This window comes from Carica papaya, chromosome 4 (assembly GCF_054855325.1).
Source record: "Carica papaya isolate Zhongbai chromosome 4, ASM5485532v1, whole genome shotgun sequence".
Taxonomy (NCBI): Eukaryota; Viridiplantae; Streptophyta; class Magnoliopsida; order Brassicales; family Caricaceae; genus Carica; species Carica papaya.
This window is the reverse complement of record NC_142312.1, coordinates 28850216-28875622: the sequence shown is the minus strand read 5'-3', so window position 1 is coordinate 28875622 and position 25407 is coordinate 28850216. Positions and strand designations below refer to the sequence as shown.

Below are 25407 nucleotides of genomic sequence, written 5' to 3'. Positions count from 1 at the left end.
ATCACGGTATTAAAGCTAAATAAATATTTAAACTGTACTGTATGACTTTATAGATGTATAATTGATTAAGGTTGTCAATGGAGCCCGAGTCTGATACAGTGTTGGTCTGTTATTGTTTAATTTAATTTTTAGTATTAAATGCAGCATGATGTTTGATGTAATTATGTTATGGTCTCGTATGCATGAACTGTGGTTCCTTTTATTATTGTTTGTATTATGGTGAACCTGGTACTGTATTGTCTTATTTGGTGTCAATTACTGGTTTACATGTTTTGTATGATTGGATGATTGAGATTAAGGAAAAAGACAAAAAGGTTATGTGAATTGATAAGTGGATAATGTGAACAGCCTGACTAGATATCTTGGGAGATGGTGGACGGACCGGGTCCGTAGGGAACCCAACCGAGAACATGGTCTCTCATACCGGACGGGGTATGAGGACCTTATGTGTTTTGGCGCCTATACCGGACTGGGTATGGGGACGACCCGTTTCACCCTCATACCGGACGGGGTATGGGGACGGCCCGTTTCACCCTCATACCGGACGGGGTATGGGGACGGTCCGTTTCACCCTCATACCGGACGGGGTGTTGAGGTTCATGGTTTTGGCGCCTATACCGGACGAGGTATGGGGGCGGCCCTGGAATCAGGTTGTAAATGTTAATGATTCACGTATAGCGGGGACCCCCTATGGATCCCCAGGGATAATAGTAGGCTGGTAAAAGAGGAAATATGTTTTCTGATGATTGAAATGTAAAGGTATGATGTGTGTTATATTATAAAGTTTATATGATTTCATAATGATGATAACGTTATTGCTTTCATGTGTTGTTTTTATGGGTCTCACCAAGGTAAGTGGACAGTAAATATTTTTATGTTAATAAACGAGTTCGTTATAAATTATGCTCCATTTGTCATTTTGTTTTATACCCACATTTACTTCCGTGGCGGTGAGATAGTGTGATGTCTTTATTGGGCTGTTGTAGCTCATTCCTTATTTAACTATTTCAGATCAAGAAGACATTGTTCCCGAGCCCGTTCCGCAGGAAGACGGCGAATGGGACGCCTAAAGACTCTATAGTTATATTTATAGTTCTTATTTCGAGTATCTCTTTTAGTTAGTTTGTTCTTTCATGTTTTGAGTTCGTTTTAGTTATTGTGTAAGGGATGTTAATCAAAATATTTATTACGCTTCCGCATTTGACATTTTAAATACATATATTTCATTTAAATTTCCGGAGCCGTTACACAGAGCCCGATCTGCAAGATGATTGTGAGTAGATGTTAATTATCATTATTTTCCGTTCATTTCTTTATTTCTTATATTTTTTTTAAAAAGGTGAATTCCGTAACATTGTTTGATACTTTAATTTATTGTGTAATGAATGTACACCTTGAACATTTATTTGCTTCTGCACTTTAATTATTATTTATTTTTTTGAACATTTCAAGATCCTTACAATTTTATAATATTTTTAATTTAGAAAAATTATTAATATAAATATTATTTTTTGATTAAATACTTATATTATTATTTTTTGGAGAAAATATTATTATTATTATTATTATGAGTATTATTATTATGTAATATCCAAGCCCAATTTTCTTTTATTTTTCCAAAAATTTCCCCTCATATATATAATACACGACACTCCTTAGCTTCTCAGTTTAAGAGTTCTTCTCCGTTTCTCCTCACATCTCTCTCTCTAAAACTCTCTTCTTCTCTCTGCGATCGCATCAAAAACCCTAAATTTGATCGTAGAAAATTCATGTAAGTTTCGGACCTTTTTATCCATTGATTTTAACTAGTCTATTTGTTCTTCTTTTTATAATCATCGCCATTATCGTTAAATATGACCCGATCCTTGTTGATACTGATTGAAAAACCCTACATTTTTGTGCGTTTTTTTTGGTTTAATTTCAAATTCTGATTGCTCTCCTCTTTTTCTCGTAGCACTAATCGATAATCAACTCTCGATCAATTCTCGATTATTGAGAATTGATCGATTCTCAATCGCGGTTGTTATTCGTGCAATGCTTTCTCTTGCACGATGAAGCTCAAGAGACGGAGGGCTTTGGAAGTGGTCAGTGTTTATATCTACCTGTCCAATTTTTGCTTCAATAACATTTGTGTACCTATATGTATTTTGCATACACGTTTACGCATAGGTGCAATCTCATATACGATTTACTCTCCGTTCTCACAGTTGCTGCTTGATTCTTATTTTTCATAATTTATATTCTCAAGCTAAAATTTCTCTTGTTTGGTTCTGTAGTGCAATACTTAATCTATTTAGCTTATTTTCTATATTGCTTAAGCACTTTTGGATTAGATGTCACATGAAGTGTTCAACATGGTGTATATATGTTTATTTTTAGTTGCATGATTATCAGGTGAACGATTGCATTGAGCTTCTGATTGTTAGGCCCTGCCCTGACTAGTTGGGGACTGGGAGTGATTGTGAGAGTGAATAGAGGTTCATCTCTTTCAGTTCTTGTGCAGTTGCTACTAATTTTTTTGTACATCTAATTTCTCATTCTTTTCATTGTGAATAGGAATTTGGACTTGTGATAAGCATGATGAGTTAAGCCCACCAGTGTTTTTATAAATTGATTGCAATGAGTTGTCAACAGTACTAAATCTGTGGTTTTATAATCTCACTTGTAGTTCAGTGTTTTCTTTTTGTATTCTTTGTTTTGATTTCCTTTTTTTTTTTCAGCTGGATATTTTATCCACTGCCCTTTTTTGATGCTTCCTTTCTTATCTTAATATAATTTCTTTTTGTACCCAAAAAAAATTAATCTTTCTTGTAATAAGAGAGTGATTGAAATGCTATGTAATCCTATTTTCCATGTTTCAATATGTTTGTTAATATTGGGAAATCTTTAATGTATATTGCAGTTTAGACTCGCAGTTAATGTGGTGGAGAGTGGATGAATGGGTGTTTTTATGTGTGCTTGCTCAATTGCTTTGAATTTTCAAGTCCAGTGAAGGGTTTTCAAAAATGCTACTGGCTTACTAGCTAATCCATTTCACTCGATTGAGAGATTAAAAATTTCAGTTTCTTTTCCTGGGTGTTCGCCTGCTGTTGTCCATCATATAGTAGATGCTAAGTTCCTCCCCCCCCAAAAAAAAGTGTTCTTGGATTTTTTTTAACTCTTTGGAGTTGCATTGAGAAATATTGTTCATGGCTGTTCCCTTCTCTTCTGCTTCAGAGAGCAATTCAAATAGTGTGCTACCTTGCAATTGCATGAATTAGCATGTGTTTGTACTGCTTCAATTTTAATAAATTTTTCATATGTGATTCATTTCTTCTTTATCTTTGCAACAGAATGGATAAGTTTTTGGTTAGTGGTTTTGAAGTTGTAATTTCTTGAATTTTATCAGGTTTCATAAGCTTTATAATTGGAAATGATTTGTTGTACTGAATTTACTAAAGTTCTTTCTCTTTTCTTCGACGCGCTGACAACTGGGATATAGTTTGCAATAGTAATAACAACCTCTAATTTTCTTTTCCACATGCTGACCACTGGGTGGTAGTTTACAATAGTACTAACAATCTCTAATTTTCTTTTCCAGCCTCCCAAAATCAGATCCTTCATCAACAGTGTTACTGCTGTTCCATTTGAGCATATACAGGAGCCCCTTAAAGGTTTTGTTTGGGAGTTTGATAAGGTGCCTTAGCAACCTCAAATTTTTATGATATGATATAACTGTTGCTTATATGCAGTTTAATTTACAATTATTCTTTGTTGGACCAGGGAGACTTCCATCACTGGGTTGATCTTTTTAACCATTTTGATTCATTTTTTGAGAAGCACATAAAATCAAGAAAAGATTTGCAGGTCGAGGATAATTTTTTAGAATCTGATCCTCCTTTTCCAAGAGAAGCTGTTCTTCAAGTTCTCCGTGTTATAAGAATAATTTTGGAGAACTGCACAAATAAGCATTTTTATAGCTCTTATGAGGTATGCTAATCTATTTAAGGAATAATTCCCATGAGGTTTTTTGACACTTCTGCTTCATTCAAGGTGGGTGAATTTCAGTACTTTGTGCATTAGATCGCATGTCTTTTAAGGGGATTTACAATGACCTTTATCGATGGCTGTGTTTGCTTCATTTTTCCATCCTTTCTTCTTGTGCAGCCCCTGAAGTTATTAAACTTCGATTTTCACTGTCATAAATTTCTCATTTCTTTCTCCATTGCTTCTGCAGCAGCATCTCTCATCCTTGCTTGCTTCCACTGATGCGGACGTTGTTGAGGCTTGCTTGCAGACTTTGGCTTCTTTCTTGAAAAAAACAATTGGAAAGTACTCTATTAGAGATGCTTCCTTGAGTTCAAAACTATTTGCTCTTGCACAAGGTTGGGGGGGTAAGGAAGAGGGTCTAGGATTATTTGCATGTGCTGTAGAAAGTGGTTGTGATCCTATTGCGTATGAGTTAGGTTGCACCCTCCATTTTGAGTTCTATGCATTGAATGAATCATCAAATGAATCCCCTGCTAGGGAACAGCCAGCCCAAGGTTTACAAGTCATTCATTTACCTAATCTTCACACTTACGTAGAGACTGATCTGGAGCTTTTGAACAAGTTAGTTGCCGAGTACAAGGTGCCATCTAGTTTAAGATTTTCTCTATTATCTAGATTGAGGTTCGCAAGGGGTTTTGGATCTTTAACATCTCGACAGCAGTACACATGCATTCGCCTATATGCTTTCATAGTTCTTGTACAAGCAAGTGGTGGTCCTGATGACCTAATTTCTTTTTTTAACTGTGAGCCTGAATTTGTGAATGAATTAGTTACATTATTGAGCTACGAAGATGCAGTTCCGGAGAAGATTCGGATTCTTTGTCTGCTCTCTTTGGTTGCTCTTTCTCAAGATCGGTCCCGCTTGCCAACTGTTTTAACTTCTGTCACATCTGGTGGGCACCGTGGCATCCTATCAAGCCTCATGCAGAAGGCCATTGATTCTGTTATTAGTAATACCTCAAAATGGTCTGTTGTCTTTGCAGAGGCTTTATTGTCTCTCGTCACTGTGTTGGTCTCATCATCGTCTGGTTGCTCAGCCATGCGTGAAGCTGGTTTTATTCCTACTCTTTTGCCTCTCCTTAAAGATACCGACCCGCAGCACTTGCATTTGGTTAGTACAGCTGTGCACATTTTAGAAGCTTTCATGGATTACAGTAATCCAGCTGCTACACTCTTCAGAGATCTGGGTGGTTTAGATGATACAATCTCCCGCCTAAAATTGGAAGTATCTTATGTAGGAAGTTGTCCTAAGCAACAAGGTGAAGACTCTGATATTAGTACGAGGAGTTCACAAGTAGTTGCAGGTGCTTCTACGGAGCTTGATAACATACAGCCCCTATATTCTGATGCATTAATTTCATATCATCGGCGACTATTAATGAAGGCTTTATTACGTGCTATATCTCTTGGAACATATGCCCCTGGAAGTACTGCTCGTGTTTATGGCACTGAAGAGAGTTTATTGCCAGAATGCTTGTGTATAATTTTTAGAAGAGCAAAAGATTTTGGTGGCGGAGTGTTTTCACTTGCAGCAAATGTCATGAGTGACCTAATTCACAAAGACCCTACATGCTATCCTGTCTTAGATGCGGCTGGTCTGCCTTCTGCCTTCCTGGAAGCCATATTGGACGGTGTTCTCTGTTCTGCGGAAGCCATAACATGTATACCTCAATGTTTGGATGCCTTATGCCTTAACAATAATGGTCTTCAGGCTGTGAAGGATCGCAATGCTTTGAGATGTTTTATTAAAATTTTTACTTCAAGAAATTATTTGCGTGCTCTCACTGGTGATACATCTGGTTCCTTGTCTAGTGGACTGGATGAACTTATGCGCCATCAATCTTCATTGCGTGGACCAGGAGTTGATGTGGTTATTGAGATCTTGAATACTATTTTGGAGATTGGATCTGGATGTGATGCATCTTACCTGTCTGCTGATGCACTCAGCTCACATCACGTTCCCATGGAAACTGATGCTGAAGAAAAGAGTTTGGCTGTCTCAGATGAAAAGGAATCTCCCAAAATGGATAGTTCAGAGCAGACTGCTGAGCCATCTTCTGATGTGTCATTGGTGAATGTTGAACTGTTTCTTCCTGATTGTGTGAGCAATATTGCCCGCCTTCTTGAGACAATTCTTCAGAATGCTGACACTTGTCGTATATTTGTTGAGAAGAAGGGGATTGATGCAGTCCTGCAGTTGTTTACATTGCCATTAATGCCTCTATCAGCATCCATTGGTCAGAGCATCTCTATTGCCTTTAAGAATTTCTCACCTCAGCATTCTGCTTCTCTGGCTAGGACAGTATGTTCATTTCTAAGAGAACATCTGAAATCAACAAATGAACTCTTTGTTTCTGTTGGAGGAACTCAGCTTGCTATAGTCGAATCTGGGAAGCAGACAAAAGTCTTGAGATGCCTTTCCAGTCTTGAAGGAGTGCTGTCTCTTTCCAATTTTCTGTTGAAAGGAACTGCTACTGTTGTCTCTGAACTGAGTACCGCAGATGCTGATGTATTAAAAGATCTTGGGCGGATATACAGGGAAATAGTTTGGCAAATTTCTTTGTGTAATGATGCCAAGGCAGATGAGAAGAAGACTACTGAACAAGAACCTGAAAATACAGATGCAGCTCCATACAATGCTGCTGGAAGGGAAAGTGATGATGATGGAAATGTTCCAGCGGTGAGGTACATGAATCCAGTTTCCATCAGAAATGGGTCTTTTTGGGGTGGAGAGCGTGAATTTATTTCAGTGGTTCGTAATGAAGGTTTACACCGTCGAACTCGTCATGGATTATCTCGCTTGAGGGGCGGGAGGACTAGTCGGCACCTGGAGGCTTTAAACATTGATTCTGATGTTCCACCCAATCTACCAGAGGCATCATCTTCCCAGGATTTGAAAAAGAAAAGTCCTGAAGTTCTTGTCATGGAAATTCTGAGCAAGTTGGCTTCCACATTGCGTTCTTTCTTCACAGCTCTTGTAAAAGGATTCACCTCCCCAAACCGTCGCAGAGTCGATGCAGGGTCATTGAGCTCAGCATCAAAGACTCTTGGTACTGCCCTGGCTAAAATATTTCTTGACGCCCTTAGCTTCCCGGGCTATTCTTCTGATGTTGGGCATGATATCTCACTGTCAGTGAAATGTAGATATCTGGGGAAGGTTGTAGATGACATGGCAGCTCTGACTTTTGACAGCAGGCGGAGGACCTGTTACACAGCAATGGTTAATAACTTTTATGTCCATGGGACCTTCAGAGAGCTGCTCACTACATTTGAAGCTACTAGTCAGTTATTATGGACTTTGCCATACTCAATTCCCACATCTGGCATTGATAACGATAAGACAGGTGAAGCCAATAAATTGTCTCACAGTAGATGGTTGCTTGATACATTGCAAAGCTATTGCCGTGTGCTTGAGTATTTTGTTAATTCTGCTTTACTTTTGTCTCCAACCTCTGGATCCCAGATTCAGCTGCTTGTTCAGCCAGTTGCAGTTGGTTTGTCAATTGGTCTCTTTCCTGTTCCAAGGGATCCAGAAACCTTTGTTCGTAGTCTGCAATCTCAGGTTCTGGATGTGATACTTCCTGTCTGGAACCACCCAATGTTCCAAAATTGCAGTTCAGGTTTTGTGGCTTCCATTGTTTCTCTCGTTACTCACATATACTCGGGTGTCGGGGATGTGAAACGAAATCGGAGCGGCATTGCAGGTAGTACAAATCAGCGACTTATGCCGCCACCACCTGATGAAGGTACTATTGCCATTATTGTTGAAATGGGTTTCTCAAGGGCGAGAGCTGAGGAAGCTTTGAGACGGGTTGAAACAAATAGTGTTGAAATGGCCATGGAATGGCTGGTTAGTCATGCTGAGGATCCTGTGCAGGAGGATGATGAACTAGCTCGGGCACTTGCTCTTTCTCTTGGAAACTCATCGGAACCATCAAAAGCTGATAGTGTTGACAAGGCAATGGATGTCCATACGGAGGAGACACAACCAGTAGAACCCCCTGTTGAAGATATTCTTGCTGCATCTGTGAAGTTATTTCAGAGCAGTGATTCAATTGCATTCCCTTTGACAGATTTGCTTGTGACTCTCTGCAATCGTAATAAGGGTGAGGATCGTCCAAAGGTGGTATCTTATCTCATTCAGCAGCTGAAGCTTTGTCCTTTGGAATTTTCAAAAGATACCTGTGCATTGAGTATGATATCACATGTTTTGGCATTGCTTCTTTCTGAAGATGGAAGTATGAAGGAAATTGCTTCACAGAACAGTATTGTCCCCACTGCAATTGATATCTTGATGAATTTTAAGGCCAAAAATGAGTATGCAAATGAGGTGCTGGTTCCAAAATGTATTAGTGCTTTACTGCTTATCTTAGATAACATGTTGCAGTCTCGGCCGAGAATAATTGCTGAAACCCAGGATGGAAGTCAAATAGGATCATTGCCAGACTCTTTGGCAGAGCCTGCTTCTTTGTCGGAGCAAGCGTCAGCTGTGGATAAAAAATCAACTCCAGATATCCCTGATAAAGAGACCTGCAATCCTTTTGAGAGAATATTGGGGAAATCTACTGGCTACTTGACAGTTGAAGAGGGTCAAAAGTTGCTGCTAATTGCTTGTGACTTGATAAAGCAACATGTTCCAGCCATGATCATGCAGGCTGTTCTCCAGTTATGTGCTCGGTTGACAAAAACACACAGTCTAGCTTTGCAATTTCTTGAAAATGGAGGATTAGCTGCTCTTTTCAGTCTCCCAAGAACATGTTTTTTCCCTGGATATGACACTGTTGCATCTGCTATAATTCGGCATCTTCTTGAAGATCCTCAAACTCTGCAAACTGCAATGGAGTTGGAGATAAGGCAAACTCTAAGTGGGAATAGGCATGCTGGGCGGATATCTACCAGAACATTTTTAACGTCAATGGCACCCGTTATCTCAAGAGATCCCATGGTTTTCATGAAGGCTGCAGCTGCTGTTTGTCAGTTGGAGTCATCAGGAGGGAGAACCTATGTGGTTTTGTCGAAGGAAAAGGAAAAATCAAAAGTTCCAGGTGGTGAACTTGGATTATCTTCTAGTGACCCTGTCCGAATTTCTGAAAATAAGTTGCATGATGGATCGGGTAAATGTTCCAAGGGCCACAAGAGAATTCCTGCCAATCTCAGCCAAGTAATCGATCAACTTCTTGAGATTGTTTTGAAATATCCTTCACCAAAAGGAAGCCAGGAAGATTGTGCAAGTGAACTAATTTCCATGGAGATCGATGAACCTAATGTCAAGGTGAAGGGTAAATCAAAGGTGGGTGAGACAAGGAAAACGGAGCCAGAGTCTGAGAGATCTGCAGGATTGGCTAAGATAACTTTTGTCCTCAAGTTATTGAGCGATATTCTTCTCATGTATGTACATGCTGTCGGGGTTATACTGAGACGGGATTCAGAAATGTCTCAACCCCGGGGATCTAATCAAGCTGATGGACATGGTGGAATACTTCACCATGTTTTGCATCATCTACTTCCAATGTCCGTTGATAAATCTGCAGGACCTGATGAATGGAGAGACAAGCTGTCTGAAAAAGCTTCATGGTTTTTGGTTGTTCTATGTGGCCGTTCTAGTGAAGGCCGTAAACGAGTGATTAATGAACTTGTGAAAGCCTTGTTTTCATTCTCAAACTTGGAGAGCAATTCGACAAATAATGTTTTGTTGCCTGATAAAAGAGTTTTTGCTTTTGCTGATTTGGTTTATTCAATTTTGTCAAAGAATTCATCATCCAGCAACCTACCTGGGTGTTCCCCTGACATAGCAAAAAGCATGATAGATGGAGGAATGGTTCAGTGTCTGACTTGCATTCTTCAAGTGATTGATTTGGATCACCCTGATGCTCCAAAGGTTGTGACTCTTATACTAAAGGCTCTTGAAACTCTTACAAGAGCTGCTAATGCTAATGAGCAAGTTTTCAAATCTGAAGGATCAAACAAGAAAAAATCCACAGGAGCAAATGGGAGACATGATGATCAAGTTACTGGGTCGGCTGTTGAGACAACAGAACATAATCAAAACAGAAGCAGTCAGCAGGAAGTTTCTGATGCTGTGGAGAGTCAACACCAGCATCATCAAGGAACTTCTCAAAGTCAAGGCGAACTTGATGGGAACCAAAATCGTTCTCTGCGGCAAGGAATAGAAGCTGAAGAGACAACTGGTACCAACCCGCCAATGGAAATTGGGATGGACTTCATGCGTGAAGAAATGGAAGAAGGTGGTGTGTTGCACAACACTGATCAGATTGAGATGACGTTTCGTGTTGAGAACAGAGCAGATGATGACATGGGTGATGAGGATGATGACATGGGAGATGATGGTGAGGATGATGAGGATGATGATGAGGGGGACGATGACGATGATGATATAGCAGAGGATGGTGCTGGCATGATGTCTCTTGCTGATACTGATGTTGAAGACCATGATGATGGTGGCTTGGGAGATGACTACAATGATGATATGATGGATGAAGAGGATGATGATTTTCATGAGAATCGTGTCATAGAAGTAAGGTGGAGGGAAGCGCTAGATGGTTTAGACCATTTGCAAGTTCTTGGGCAACCTGGAGCTGCGGGTGGTCTAATTGATGTTGCTGCTGAACCTTTTGAAGGGGTGAATGTGGATGATCTTTTTGGTCTCCGCCGGTCTTTAGGCTTTGAACGCCGTCGTCAGACAGGGCGGGCTTCTTTTGAACGATCTATGACAGAAGTGAATGGTTTTCAACATCCTCTCCTTCTTAGACCATCTCAATCAGGAGACCTGGCCTCCATTTGGTCATCAGCGGGGAATTCATCCAGGGATTTAGAACCTTTATCTGCTGGGAGTTTTGATATAGCTCACTTCTACATGTTTGATGGTCCAGTTCTTCCCTATGGCCAGGCACCCAGTAATCTTTTTAGTGACCGTTTGTCTGGTGCAGCACCTCCACCTTTGGCTGATATTTCAGTTGGTATGGACTCATTGCAGTTGTCAGGACGAAGAGGACCTGGTGATGGTCGTTGGACAGATGATGGGCAACCACAAGCAGTTTCTCAAGCAGCAGCTATTGCGCAGGCTGTTGAGGAGCAATTCCTGTCTCAGTTGCGCTGTAATGCTCCGCCCAACAATTTGAATGAAAGGCAATCTCAGAATTCTGGAGTGCAGGAAAGGCCTCCATCAGATACCCTTCCATCCAATGATGGTCAAGCAGCTGTGGAGGTTGATAATACTAGCAGTCAACAGGGTCAAGAAAATGGCACTGAAATGGTAAACCATCAACTTAATCCAACCGTTGTTTCTTTAGAGCAAATCAATCCTGATTCTGTTGTTGAAGATGTGGATGAGCGTCCACGGGTACATGAACCTGTTTCAGTTCAGCCTCTCTCTCTGAATGGTACACAAAATGGGCTTGATAACATGGAAGTTGTGGAGGGTAATGGTGCTGCTGCTGAGCAAGAAGAGGCTATTACTGAATTTATTAACCCATCTGTGGGTCGTCATGCTGTTGTAGAGTGCCAAAGGGATATTGAATTGCCTGCTAATTTTCAAAATGTATCTATTCCAGCCACGGGGGATGGATCGTCAAGAATGAACGATCAATCTGGTACTCATGAGCTTTTACTTTCTGGTTCTGAGATGCCTGTTCCATCTGCTTGTCATGGTTCTCCAGTTCATGGAAGTGATGATATTGATATGAATGGTAATGGTGCAGAGGGAAATCTAATTGAGCAATCACCTGCTCAACTTAGTGTGGATGAGCCTTCTTCTGAGCAAAATACACTGATTGCACCAAATGCAAATCAGGCCGATCAAGCTAGTATGAGTAATGAGACTTCTGGTACGAATGCTATCGATCCTACTTTCTTGGAGGCACTACCTGAAGATCTGAGGGCAGAAGTTCTAGCTTCACAGCAAGCTCAGTCTGTTCAGCCTCCAACTTATGCGCCTCCTTCAGTAGATGACATTGATCCTGAGTTTTTAGCTGCCCTGCCTCCTGATATCCAAGCAGAAGTCTTGGCTCAACAAAGGGCACAAAGGATTGCCCAGCAGTCTGAAGGACAACCAGTTGACATGGATAATGCGTCAATCATAGCAACATTTCCTGCTGATTTGCGAGAAGAGGTCTGGATACTAAGCCTTGCTTCTTATTATTAGTTGAGTTGTGTTAACCCCTTCCTTGTTGTTCCAGGTGCTTTTGACTTCTTCAGAAGCAGTTTTATCTGCATTACCTTCTCCATTGCTTGCTGAAGCACAAATGCTAAGGGACCGAGCATTGAGTCATTATCAGGCTCGTAGTTTTTTTGGAGGTGGCCATAGGCTGATTAATCGAAGGACTGGTTTGGGTCATGATAGGCAGACCGGAATGGACAGGGGTGTTGGAGTTACAATTGGTCAAAGAACAGCTCCTGCTATTGCAGACACCTTGAAAGTAAGGGAAGTTGAAGGAGAGCCACTTCTGGATGCAAATGCTTTGAAAGCTTTGATTCGGCTTCTACGGTTAGCCCAGGTTATGCCATTTTCCAATTTAAAAGTCATTCTTTTCTCACTGGCTTTACCTGCCCAAGTGACCATTGGGAGGTTAAAAATCTAAATTCTAGATTCGCCATAAACCAAAGCAGAAGGATGGGCCATAATAGGGACAACCAATTTGATTAGTAGATGAAATTTGAGTTCCTTTTTCTTATTAAAGTTTAAGCATTGATATCTATGTTAAGGGGTATTTCAAGGAGTGAAGTATTTAACATTCTTAATGGTATATCCTGTTCTATTTGTACATGCAGACTACAAATCAGGTTTCCTGAATCTGAACTGCTCTATCTGCCTTCAATAGATATATGTACTGCACTACAATATCTTGTTAAAACTGTAATTTCTGTCTTTATTGTGTATTCAGCCACTTGGGAAAGGCCTTCTGCAAAGACTTTTGTTAAACCTATGTGCACATAGTGTTACAAGAGCAATTTTGGTTCATCTTTTGCTTGATATGATTAGACCAGAGGCTGAAGGTTCATTAGGTGGAGCGGCAACAATTAGTTCCCAGAGGCTTTATGGTTGTCAGTCAAATATTTTATATGGTCGGTCACAGCTCCTAGATGGTAGTACATTCAGCGGTATGATCACAGTTATCGGCTTTCTTTCTTTTCTTTCTTTCTTTTTTTTTTTATTACTGATTTTATCTCTGAGTGTTTTATTTCAACAGGTCTTCCTCCACTGGTGTTACGCCGAGTGCTTGAGATTTTGAGTTATTTGGCAACAAACCATTCAGCTGTTGCCAATATGTTGTTCTACTTTGATCCATCCCTTGTTCCAGAATCTTCCAGTCCCAAGCATTCAGAAAGTACGAAGGACAAAGGAAAAGCTAAAGTTTTTGAGGGAGGTGCTTCAGTGGATTCAGGAGACTGTCAGGACGGGAATGTTCCTCTGATACTGTTCCTCAAGCTCTTGAATAGACCATTATTTTTGCGCAGCACTTCTCATCTTGAGCAGGTAATAGTTCTCTTCCGACTAATTCTCCTTAGAGCGTAATGAGGTGTATTCTTGCTTGAAGTTATACGTCTTATTTTTATGTGATAGCTTGTTATCATAATCTTGCCATCAGTTTCTTTGCTAACTAGGCAATAATATGAATAGTAGTTTCTCTTTTAAGTTACATTGTTACATGTATATCCTATCCTTATGTTGCAGATCATGAGTTTGCTTCAAGTAATTGTTTATACAGCGGCTTCAAAATTGGAGAATCAATTGCCATCTGAACCAATGATGGAGAATTCACAAAAGCTGGCTGTCAGTGAAGCTTATAGTGAAATAAGAAAAGAAATAGAATCTAGTCAAGAGAATAAGAACAAAGGTGCTGAGTTGTCTGTTTTAGATGGGAAGAGGAACAATGATATATATAATATTTTCTTGCAGTTGCCACAGTCTGATTTGCGCAATCTCTGCAGTCTTCTCGGTAATGAGGGGTAAGATGCATTCTTTTGCTTTCTCTAGGTGATTGAATTTATATTGATTTCTTTTCATTTCCATTTTGGAATGCACTTTTTCTAACTGCTTCTGATTCCATTTTTTTCTCCTTTTAATTAACTGCTTCTGTAGCTTTACTTTCGTGGAAAAGTAATTAACCTGTTAAATTGTTCAATTAGGCTATCAGACAAAGTCTATATGTTAGCTGGTGAGGTGCTGAAGAAATTGGCCTCAGTTGCTGTGGCTCATCGCAAGTTCTTTACTACAGAGCTTTCAGAATTAGCTCGTTGTTTGAGTAGTTCAGCTGTCAGTGAGCTTGTTACACTTAGAAACACCCAAATGCTGGGTCTCAGTGCAGGTTCCATGGCTGGGGCTGCTATTCTGCGTGTTCTGCAAGTGCTTAGCTCGCTAACTTCACCTAGTGTGAATGAGAATATGGAGCTGGAGGGTAATGGAGAACAAGATGAGCAAACTACAATGCTGAAGTTAAATGTTGCACTAGAGCCATTGTGGCGAGAATTGAGCGACTGTATCAGTACAACTGAGATACAGCTGAGTCAGAGCTCCTTGTGCCCAACTATATCAAGTACAAATCTCGGAGATCATGTTCAGGGGACTGCTTCTTCGTCACCCCTTCCCCCAGGAACTCAAAGACTCCTGCCTTTCATCGAGGCCTTCTTTGTGCTGTGTGAAAAGCTTCAAGCAAACCAGTCCATCTTGCCGCCTGATCATGCAAATGTAACAGCAAGAGAGGTCAAAGAGTCTGGTGGTAGTTCTGCTTCATTGACATCTAAGTGCGGTGGTGAATTCCAGAAAAAAGCTGATGGTTCTGTAACATTTTCGAAATTCACTGAGAAGCATCGTCGGCTTTTAAATGCCTTTATCAGAACGAATCCAGGCTTGTTGGAGAAATCACTCTCTATGATGCTAAAGGCACCAAGACTGATCGACTTTGATAACAAGCGAGCCTATTTCCGGTCAAGAATAAGGCAACAGCACGAGCAACATATTTCAGGCCCACTGCGTATTAGTGTTCGCCGTGCATATGTTTTGGAGGATTCATACAACCAGTTGCGAATGCGTCCTACTCAGGACCTGAAGGGACGATTGAATGTGCAATTTCAAGGTGAAGAGGGTATTGATGCTGGAGGATTAACAAGAGAATGGTATCAGCTATTGTCGAGGGTCATCTTTGACAAGGGAGCTTTGCTTTTCACCACTGTGGGGAACAATGTAACCTTCCAGCCAAACCCCAATTCCGTATACCAGACTGAACATCTTTCATACTTCAAATTCGTGGGCCGTGTGGTAAATTGCAATGACTATTACAATTCTGAACCCATTGCAATTTGAATCTGGTCATCTGATGTTTTTATGCAATGATTTTGTGCAGGTTGCAAAGGCACTTTTTGATGGGCAGCTCTTAGATGTATATTTTACTCGGTCTTTCTATAAGCACATTCTTGGTGTAAAGGTGACCTACCATGATATAGAGGCTGTTGATCCTGATTATTACAAGAATTTGAAGTGGATGCTTGAGGTTTGTTGAGTTGCTTAAAAAAAATCTTGCCTTTGTGCTTTGTTTTGGTAGACATAATCTTGTATTTTGCTGCGTATATTTTTGTGACGTTTCAAATTTGTTTCTCTGTACCATATCTCAGAATGATGTGAGTGATATTCCTGACTTGACATTTAGCATGGACGCGGACGAGGAGAAACACATTCTTTATGAGAAAGCTGAGGTATTTGAAAGCTAGATCACATTCAATCTTAAGTTTTTGCCATACTTGTTTATGAAGTCCTTTTCTTAATCTCATCAATCCTTGGATTTCAATCTGACTTTTTGTGAGGTGCAACAGAAATCTTCTTTTTATTTTTTCTTCAGTTAGTAATAATCTGTTTTGATATTTCATTTTTTTTGCCCAAAAAAGGTTACTGATTATGAGCTGAAGCCTGGGGGAAGAAATATAAGGGTTACTGAAGAAACAAAGCATGAATACATTGATCTTGTGGCTGACCATATATTGACTAATGCTATCCGGCCTCAAATCAATGCCTTCCTAGATGGTTTCAATGAGTTGGTACCACGAGAACTCATTTCGATCTTCAATGATAAAGAGCTTGAGCTACTAATAAGTGGACTTCCTGAAATTGATTGTGAGCTTATTTCCCTAAGAATTATTTCATATACAAAGCCTGTCTGCACTGCTTTAAGAATCTGAATGGTGTTTTTATTTGCAGTGGATGATCTAAAGGCCAATACAGAGTATACAGGCTACACGGTAGCATCTAGCGTTGTCCAGTGGTTCTGGGATGTAGTTAAAACTTTTAACAAGGAAGATATGGCGAGACTTTTGCAATTTGTTACAGGAACATCAAAGGTGATTTTATTCTGTACATATGGTAGTTGAAATTAAATTTTCTCAATGTGAATTTAGGTTCCGTTGAAATTTTGCGGATAAATATGCTTGGCAAAATACCTATTTAAAATTCGGCATTTTGTGCTCCTAGGAAAAGGTCCAAAGGGGAATGAAGCCATTCCCACTTTGCATGATTTTGTTGATGCCAGTTTGTTTCTTTTGTTATTTTTCCTTAAAACTTCCCGTAGGAATTTGAACAAAAGGTTTCTTCATCTGTATCTTCAAAAAATATGCCTTTGGATGGTTTCAAAGAAATTTTAAAGAAAAAAACTAAAATTTAAATGTTCATTTTATTGGCTTGGAATAGGTGCGTGAGGCATGTGCAGTGTACTCAAGTATCTTCAACCATATGCCTTTGCAAAATATGATTCTCACTATGCATGTGAAGAAATGCAGTGTCTTTATGGTGGAGGGATTAACTCTCTAAACTTACAATTTTAAGCCTCTGGACTAATTTTTTGTTACTTTTTCAGGTTCCATTGGAGGGTTTCAAGGCATTGCAGGGTATATCTGGCCCTCAAAGATTTCAGATTCACAAGGCATATGGTGCCCCTGAGCGGTTACCTTCAGCTCATACCTGGTGAGTAGGGATTATTTGATACATGCAATACAGCAGTCAGTATGTTTGTATTTTAGAATCAAATTTCTATATATTTTTTTAAATTGATTTATTTTCTTTTTCAGCTTTAATCAATTGGACCTGCCCGAGTATTCTTCCAAAGAACAGCTTCAGGACCGCTTGCTGCTTGCTATTCATGAAGCGAGTGAAGGATTTGGCTTCGGCTGACAAATTTTTGTTGTTGGAGATTTCACTTATTCAGAGCAGACTGAGTAATTGATCTTCAGATCAACTTGTACATGTCAGTAAGGCATCTTCTCTGCGAGATCCTCATTCTTTATGATTCACTTATTGATCAGAAGTAGGGCTAGATAGTTCCCTGTACACTTTTCTCAGGATATTAGCAAGAGGACTATACCACCTCCATGTTCCCTACATTTTTCTGCAACTTAAATTTGAAATCAACTTTTTTAGCAGGTGCTATAAGAGTGCATAATTATGTTTGTTGAATCACATATCTTGTTGCTGCCCATGTGGAAGACTATTTTGGATTGTGATCTTACATTAGCTGTTGAACATTGCAATATACAATTTTTACTTCCATTATCTTTTCATTTTCTTTTTTCAAATTTTCGAAATTGTTTTATGGGCATGTTGTCTTGACTCATGCTTATATAAGCAAGTTCTTTGGTTTAATGCCTTGGGATGATTAGCTGAGTTGTCCTTTTTGAAATTCCTTGCATTTGCAGATGGTGACTGATTCGGCGGATAGGAATTACAATGATGCAAAGAAAGAACCGAGATGATGGTTGCTTCATCCGGCAGTACAGACAAAGGATAGTTGCACTTTTGCAATCAATTGGATGCTCTGTATGGAGCTTACCGGGCCAGAGATTGTAATAATTTTTTGTTTTTGGGTTTCTTGCTATCCAGATGGGGGAGCATAGAAAATGTCTATAGACAAATCTTTCATTTCTTTGTCTATATTAGTCTTTTTGTTTCTATTTTAGCTTCCATTTCCAGTAATCTTATATGATCACAGCTTTTTATCTTGAAGCTGCCAATTCCCATTAATATGATCATTCTGTATGGCCATAACACCCTTTTATAATTAGAGAAAGTGTTGTGAACCTTTTGCTACCTCAGAGGTAGAATTTAACTTCCCCTTCTTTTATGTCTACTGGAAATTTAGATATGGTCCTGTCCTCGATAGTCTTTTTGTTTCTATTTTGATTTTTGGATATCATGTTTCATGTTCACCGCGAGCTTGGATAAATTGTATCATCTCCATCCGTTATATGGAAATTGGTACCAGTTAGTTAATCGTGGTTCTGGATGTGGATGAGGAGTAAATTGCCAATTGGGCACACAATGTGTAACCTACGAGCCAGAGAATGAGGAATTTTCATTCTCGTGAGTATCTTTATTTCCATAAAAATTAACTTTTAATTATGGTCACCCTCTTAACTTTTTAATATAATCATAAATATATATATATATATATTTAAAGAAACTATTAAAATATCAAATGTGTAATACAAATGTTTTGTAAAAAAAAAAGATTTGTTTGATGTATGTGTTTAAATTGCTTAATTGAAGAATATTGCAACAATAAAATATTTGTATTTTACTTAACAAATAGATGTACGATGCGTACAACAAAATCTAGTTTTGTTTGATGTATGTACATTCAATTGTTTAAACTTTATATATATATATATATATCAAAATTTTAAACACCTAAACATTTTTTTGAAATCAAAACAAAAATATTATTAACTAATAGTAAACCACATAAATGTTGTATAAAATATATTTAATTACTTATAGTAATCAGATAATTACAAATAAAATGGAGTGCTAGTTCCTTTTTTCTACTCCGTTCTCAATATAAATGGGTTGAATTTTTTTTTTTTTTTTGCTTTTTTAATTTGAGATCAAGTAGGGTGTTTATTTCGTGTCCATAACTTTGGATTAAAATAAATTTGTTAAACATAAACGTTATATACATTATAAATATAATATTTTAAAGAAGGTAATTATCAAATACCAACTTCTCACGTAGCAAGCACCCATACTTTAGCCTATGTTTACTTTTAATCACTTCCAAGAAAGTGATTTGGGTTCAAAATTTTATTTTAAATAATTTATTACAATTTTGTTTTTTTTTTTTTAAAGGAAGAACTTCTCATACTACAAATTTTTAAGTTGTGATACGTACAAGTAGAATTTTTCAAAGAGATTTATTTCCAGCATTACCAAACAGTAGACAAGAACTAAGCCCATCAATTGGATATGGAGATTGAAACTATAGCTTTAAAATTTCGAGATTTTAATTTTTTTGGAGGAAAGTTTAATTATTAGGTTTGAGTAGTTAGAAATTTCAGTTTAATTAGTAAAGTAACCTGCTTTATTTTAATTATTTAAACTTTTTTTCCTAAAAGAAGAACAAGACAGGAAAAAATTTCTTTGGGCCTCGAATCGGCTCAAATGGCACTCGGCAAATAAGCCGTATGCTCACATTCAGTATCTGTAACTACAATAGGTCCACATGTCAATCCTGCTTCTTCTTCTTCTTCTTCTTCCTCCTCCTTCCTTCCATGTTCCCAAGCAAAGTGTTTCGGAACCCGCATAATGAGAATGAATAAGAGCCGCTGATGTTCTTATACTTGAGTTCCTCTAGAAACAAAAAAATCTTTCTTATCTCCCATGTCGCTTCAAAATTTAGACGCTTTTCTCTCATGGGTTTCTCCAGTTATCCAAAACGGAAGTCCAAAAATGACCATTCAATTGACAGAGCATTTAGCATCGTCACCCGAGCTTCAGGTATCTCTCTCTCTCTCTCTCTCTCTCTATATATATATATATACATATATTTAAATATATATATTTTGTATATTGATATGGGTATGTTCTAAACGCTTAACCTGTTCTGGGTCCAAACAGGGTCGGACATGGAGAAGAGCATATATGCAATTCTGACTATAGACCGTTGGGAGTCACTCAACCATATGGACTACAAGTTGTCTTCACTGAGACCAGTTCATGGGAAGTTGGCTCTGAAATTCCTCGACTGGGTTATCAGGCAACCTGGTTTGGAGCTCACTCACCTCACTCACATACTTTGCTTAACCACTCATATACTTGTTAGAGCCAGAATGTATGACCCCGCAAAATCCATTTTGAGGGAATTATCTCAAATGGGTGTTGGGTCAAATTCTGTTTTTGGTGCTTTGATGAACACATACCCAGTTTGTAACTCAAACCCTTCAGTTTTTGACCTCCTGATTAGGGTTTATCTGAGAGAAGGATTGGTTGGGGATGCTATAGAGATATTCCGTTTGATGGGTTTTCGCGGGTTTAAACCTTCAATTTATACCTGTAATATGGTGCTTGGTTCTATGGTGAAGAACTCTTCCGCAGTTGGGTCAGTCTGGTTATTTTTTAAGGAAATGCTTGCTAGGAAGATTTGTCCTAATGTTGCTACTTTTAACATATTAATTAACATTTTGTGTGTGGAAGGGAAGTTAAAAAATGCTGTTCATCTCTTGAAAAAGATGGAAGAGTGTGGTTATCTTCCTACTAGAGTTACATATAATACTTTGCTCAATTGTTATTGCAAGAGGGGAAAGTACAAAGCGGCACTTGAGCTTATTGAACGTATGGGTTTGAAGGGAATACAGGTGGATGTTTGTACATATAATATGTTTATAGATGATTTGTGTAGAAACAACCAAAGTGCAAAAGGTTATTTACTGCTGAAAAAGATGAGAAAGAGGATGATAGTTCCCAATGAAGTCACTTACAATACTCTTATTAATGGGTTTGTTAAGGAGGGAAAGCTTGGCATTGCTACTAGAATTTTTTATGAGATGATAATGCTTAAACTTTCACCTAACCATGCTACCTACAATGCTTTGATTGATGGGTACTGTGACAAGGGTGATTTTCTAGAAGCTTTGAGGCTTTTGGATAAAATGGAAGCAGAAGGACTTAGGCCCAATGAAGTTAGTTGTGGAGCTCTTTTAGATGGGTTGTGCAAACATGCTGAATTCGACTTAGCTAGAGGCTTTTTTGAGAAAATGAGAAGGGACGGAATAGTTATTGGTTATGTAGCATATACATCAATGATTGATGGGTTATGTAAAAAAGGATTTCTTGCTGAAGCTGTGCATTTGCTGGATAGAATGGTTGACGATGGTGTAAATCCCGATATTGTTACTTATTCTGCACTTGTAAATGGGTTTTCAAAATTTGGGATGATTAAAAAGGCAAAGGAAATAATTTGTAGGATACATAAAGCTGGACTTGCACCAAATAAAATTATGTACAAGACATTAATCTACAATTTTTGCAAGATGGGTAATATAGCAGAAGCATTGAAAGTTTATGCAGCCATGAATCTCTGTGGCCACGATGCTGATCATTTCACATGTAACATATTGGTAACTTCCCTTTGTAGATGTGGAAAGGTGGGTGAAGCCGAGGATTTCATGCATCACATGAGCAGGACAGGTCTTGTCCCTAATTCTATTACTTTTGATTGTATTATAAATGGGTACGGAAGTTTGGGTAATGCGTTAAAAGCATTTTCTATGTTTGATAAAATGATCGAGCTTGGAAATCACCCGAGTTTTCTAACATATGGTAGCTTACTGAAAGGACTGTGCAAAGGTGGAAATTTGAGGGAGGCAAACAAATTTTTGAATAAAATCCGTAATATTCCTTCAGCTGTGGATACTGTGGCCTACAATACAATAATTTCCGGGACTTGCAAATTAGGGAAGCTGCAGGAGGCTGTTTCCCTCTTTAATGAGATGGTGGAGTGTGATGTGCTACCTGATCATTACACATATGCTAGTCTGTTTACTGGGTTATGTAGAAAGCGCAAAGTGGTTGCTGCTGTCCTATTTTATGATAATGTAATGACAAACAGAAATTTGTCTCTAGATCAGGTAATTTACAGCTCTTTGGTTAATGGTTTCTTCAAGGCTGGCCAATGGAAGGCTGCTTTGTGTATTTATGAGCAGATGGAAAATGAAGGTATTTTCCCTGACTTGGTTATCTATAATGTACTTCTAGATGGATATTCAAGGATGGGAAAAATGGTGGAGGCAACCAATCTCTTCTCTAGAATGAGTCGTCAAAATCTGTCCCCTGGTTTGGCTACATACAATATTCTCTTGCATGGATATTCCAAGAAGAAAGATATGTTGCAATTCTTTCGTTTGTACAAAACCATGATGAAGAGTGGTATTTTGCCTGATAAGTTGACATGCCATTCTCTCATTCTTGGACTTTGCAGATCTGGTATGTTGGAAGTTGGTGTTAAGATCTTGAGGAAATTTGTATGTGAAGGTACTGAGGTTGATTGCTTTACATTCAATGTGCTTGTCAGTGAGTGTTGTCTAAGAGGTGAGATGCGGAAGGCCTCTGACTTGGTTAGTATCATGAATGTACTGGGAGTGCCTGTCAATATAAATACCTATACTGCCATCGTTTCTGGACTCAACAAAACCCACGCATTTCAAGAATCTCGTATTCTTTTGCATGAAATGTCAAAGAGAGGTTTCCTTCCCCAGTGCACCAAGTATATCACTTTGATAAATGCTCTTTGCAGAATGGGAGATATGCAAAGTGCATTCAGGCTAAAAGATGAGATGGTGGCATTTGGAATAAGTTCCCGGGATGTTGCTGAGAGTGCTATTGTAAGAGGTCTTGCCAAATGTGGGAAGGTTGAAGAAGCAATGCTGGTTCTTCAGAGCATGCTTCAGGGTCAGCTTATTCCAACTATTGCTTCATTTACAACTCTAATGCACATGTTTTGCAAGGAAGCTAATCTTGTGGAGGCTCTGAAGTTAAGGAATGTGATGAGGCTTTGTGATCTGAAACTTGATATTGTTGCCTACAATGTTCTAATTTCAGGCCTTTGTGCTAATGGTGATCTGGCAGCTGCTTTTGAACTCTATAAAGAGATGAAGCAAAGCGGTCTTTGGGCCAACATAACAACATATACTGTTCTGGTTAATGCCATTCTTTTCCAGGGAAATTGTGATGTCGAAGCTGACACTCTTTTGAAGGATTTACATGAGAGAGGATTGTTATCTATGAACTGGGAGGGATGCTGCCAACATTTGGATGAGTGTCTGATAACCGCAGTTGAAAGATTGAAGTCCTTGCAGCGAAAAAAGAAGAGATAACGTTAACACATGAAAGAGGTGTGGATACACAAAATATCACCAGTATTCTGGAAGCATAATCCCATATGTGGGTGAAGCAAGCTCCTTTGTGTTGACATTTTTCTTGGATGTCCATGATCTGGTCTGTGCAATGCTCTTCCGGGGCTCAAATTCTGCTGCTTTTTCAAACCATTTAAAAGTACTCTTACCTCTTCTTTGTCCGGTGAAATTGCAGTTTGCTTTGCTTCTATATCATGGGAAATATGACTCGCTGGTTCCATTGTCATTCTGTTGGCAAAGAGGTACAGAAAGTAGGTGCCTATGCGTGCTAGGTAAATCCCCTTTCTCCTTTTTCAAATTTGGCTATATAAATATAAATATACGTGTATATATATGTATATATATGAAAACACTCCTTTCTTATCTTGTTCATTGATAAATAAGGGACTGAGTTAAAAGTTCAGTTCATTTGTGATTCTGATATTCTGCCCTTCTAACAGGTCTTCCTGGTGGATAAAGGATGACAATGTCACTTTGTTAGTTACATGTGCTTACAGGACTTGGGAAGAGGTAACTTACAAATATTATCTTTGGAATCAACTAGCTGATATGCCACTAACCATTAAACATGGGCCCATGAAATCTTCTGGTGGCCACCAGTCGGCCATTATTGCAACCATTCTGAAAATCTGTCAATTATCTGATATCCTCTCCCTCTATGTCTAATTAATTCTAAACTCAGCCTTCAGACTCCATAAGACTGTTGATTGATTATTCTCTGCCAAATCATAGGGTGCAGAGTGCAGTGAAGGGGAAGGAAAAGAGTTCACATTTTATAGAGCATGCCAGCGGCGGCCTCACGCGGTATTCAGATGTTCCATGAGTTGGCTTACTCGTAGATGATATGATAAGCTTTAAAAATAAGATCCTTGCTTGGAATATTAGGTGAAGCAAAAATGAGGTATCCCATCTGGACCTGCACCATTATTTGTCTTATTCCCACCAGATAAAATATGCTGGTTTAGGGCTGTTCCTTACTGTTTGTGTTAGCAACAAGTTTCGAAGGTGATGGCATGTTGTCGCAAACTATGAGATGAAGTACTCTGGACTTATTGACTAGTGCTGTCATGTGCTTTGCCATTCAAGGCGAGGATTGATGATCTGTTTTTGCCTTATCCTTAAATCATTCTGTAAGTGAAGCTAATATCAAAACCAATGTACTTGTTCAAACCTAATCGTTCTTCTAATGACATCCATCTCTTCTTTGTCAAAACATTTCGGGAAAAAGAGATTTCTCATGAATAGCATCGAAACAAGTTCTTGTTCTTTTTACTAAAAGAAAATGGTGGGAAGTGTTACCCAATATAGACACCTTCTTTGGGCATGATCGGGAATTCTCGTTTTCTATTAAATGTTGGGTTTGAGTTATCGTTTTTATCTTTATAGTGAGCCTGTGACTGCTGCCTTAGAATTCCCTCCCAACAGCGGGTAGACTCTAATTGTACACGGTTTGAACCCATGATTCCCTGTGAAAAGAATGGAGCGATTTACCACCTGGGCTACCGTTGCGCTGCAAAGCAAGCTTCTTGTTGAAGAAATAAAGTTGGGAACCCGATGATTATTACTTGCAAAGTCCCAGGCTTGCTTTCCAATGGAGCACAAGCATTAGAGTTTCCTTGATTTGGTAACCTTTTCTATTTAGTTTGTTGTTTACTAAGCACAATGTCTTGCTGTTGGTGTGGCAGACAGAATCTAGCAATTAATGGGAATAAACTTGGTGTACTTAAACTTTTTTAAATAATTTATGATTATATTTAAAGCTTTTATCACAGTTCTGTTCTCATCTCGATCTATATTTCACTCTGCTTATGGATTGTCTTTTTAGGATTCCCAGGATACACAGGAAACATTATATATTATGTTTGTCTTCAAATCATTCTGTTCATTAAATCTTTTATTGAGTTTATAACCAGATGCTACAGGAACTTAAATCTTTTATTGAGTTTTTTTTAATTAAAAAACTTTGTCCAAACTATGAATTAGATTTTGGGGCATCCCATTTGTCTATTTTTCACGGTTAGATTTTGCATTTTTAACTTTTTCTTTTCCCAGATTCTTGAAACTGTAAAAATTTGCAGAGAGGTGAAAGAAGCCAACAAAGGGTGGTCTTAGATCACAATCACTTGGTCGGCTGCTATCTACTTTTGTGTCGGCCAAAATCCAAATCACATGCCATAATACATGTCATGGTGT

The 25407-nt window shown here is 38.7% G+C and overlaps 2 protein-coding genes across 7 annotated transcripts; both read left to right on the top strand.

Annotated features, from left to right (window-relative positions):
* The first annotated feature begins 1629 nt into the window (after positions 1-1629).
* On the top strand, positions 1630-18170 carry UPL1 (LOW protein: E3 ubiquitin ligase-like protein). 4 transcript variants are annotated; one of them, XM_088218770.1, is made up of 18 exons: positions 1630-1771; positions 1955-2084; positions 3581-3676; positions 3763-3969; positions 4217-11639; positions 11748-12157; positions 12225-12542; positions 12930-13146; positions 13236-13522; positions 13721-13995; positions 14176-15304; positions 15390-15536; positions 15658-15738; positions 15928-16153; positions 16238-16377; positions 16890-16996; positions 17101-17276; positions 17725-18170. In XM_088218770.1, the coding sequence occupies exons 2-17, from the start codon at positions 2052-2054 to the stop codon at positions 17201-17203; spliced, it is 11199 nt and encodes a 3732-aa protein (XP_088074896.1). In that variant the 5' UTR covers positions 1630-1771; positions 1955-2051; the 3' UTR covers positions 17204-17276; positions 17725-18170. The 4 variants fall into 4 exon arrangements, with proteins under 4 accessions (XP_088074896.1, XP_088074895.1, XP_088074893.1 ...); XM_088218769.1 differs by having other exon boundaries at positions 4220-12157; XM_088218767.1 differs by having other exon boundaries at positions 4217-12157.
* Positions 18171-19446: 1276 nt separating this feature from the next.
* On the top strand, positions 19447-24985 carry LOC110814809 (PPR superfamily protein). 3 transcript variants are annotated; one of them, XM_088218764.1, is made up of 5 exons: positions 19447-19801; positions 19922-23296; positions 23390-23486; positions 23655-23724; positions 23947-24985. In XM_088218764.1, the coding sequence occupies exons 1-2, from the start codon at positions 19633-19635 to the stop codon at positions 23173-23175; spliced, it is 3423 nt and encodes a 1140-aa protein (XP_088074890.1). In that variant the 5' UTR covers positions 19447-19632; the 3' UTR covers positions 23176-23296; positions 23390-23486; positions 23655-23724; positions 23947-24985. The 3 variants fall into 3 exon arrangements, with proteins under 3 accessions (XP_088074890.1, XP_088074891.1, XP_088074889.1); XM_088218765.1 differs by having other exon boundaries at positions 19922-23486; positions 23947-24344; positions 24601-24985; XM_088218763.1 differs by having other exon boundaries at positions 19922-23486.
* Positions 24986-25407: the final 422 nt, after the last annotated feature.

Excerpts from the sequence above, each read along its gene's own strand:
- UPL1 (XM_088218767.1), top strand. The coding sequence starts at position 2,052 with ATGAAGCTCAAGAGACGGAGGGCTTTGGAAGTG. Across the intron at positions 3,970-4,216 it reads ATTTTTATAGCTCTTATGAG|CAGCATCTCTCATCCTTGCT; the intron begins GTATGCTAATCT and ends TTGCTTCTGCAG. Across the intron at positions 13,523-13,720 it reads GCACTTCTCATCTTGAGCAG|ATCATGAGTTTGCTTCAAGT; the intron begins GTAATAGTTCTC and ends CTTATGTTGCAG.
- LOC110814809 (XM_088218764.1), top strand. The coding sequence starts at position 19,633 with ATGTTCTTATACTTGAGTTCCTCTAGAAACAAAAAAATCTTTCTTATC. Across the intron at positions 19,802-19,921 it reads CATCGTCACCCGAGCTTCAG|GGTCGGACATGGAGAAGAGC; the intron begins GTATCTCTCTCT and ends GGGTCCAAACAG.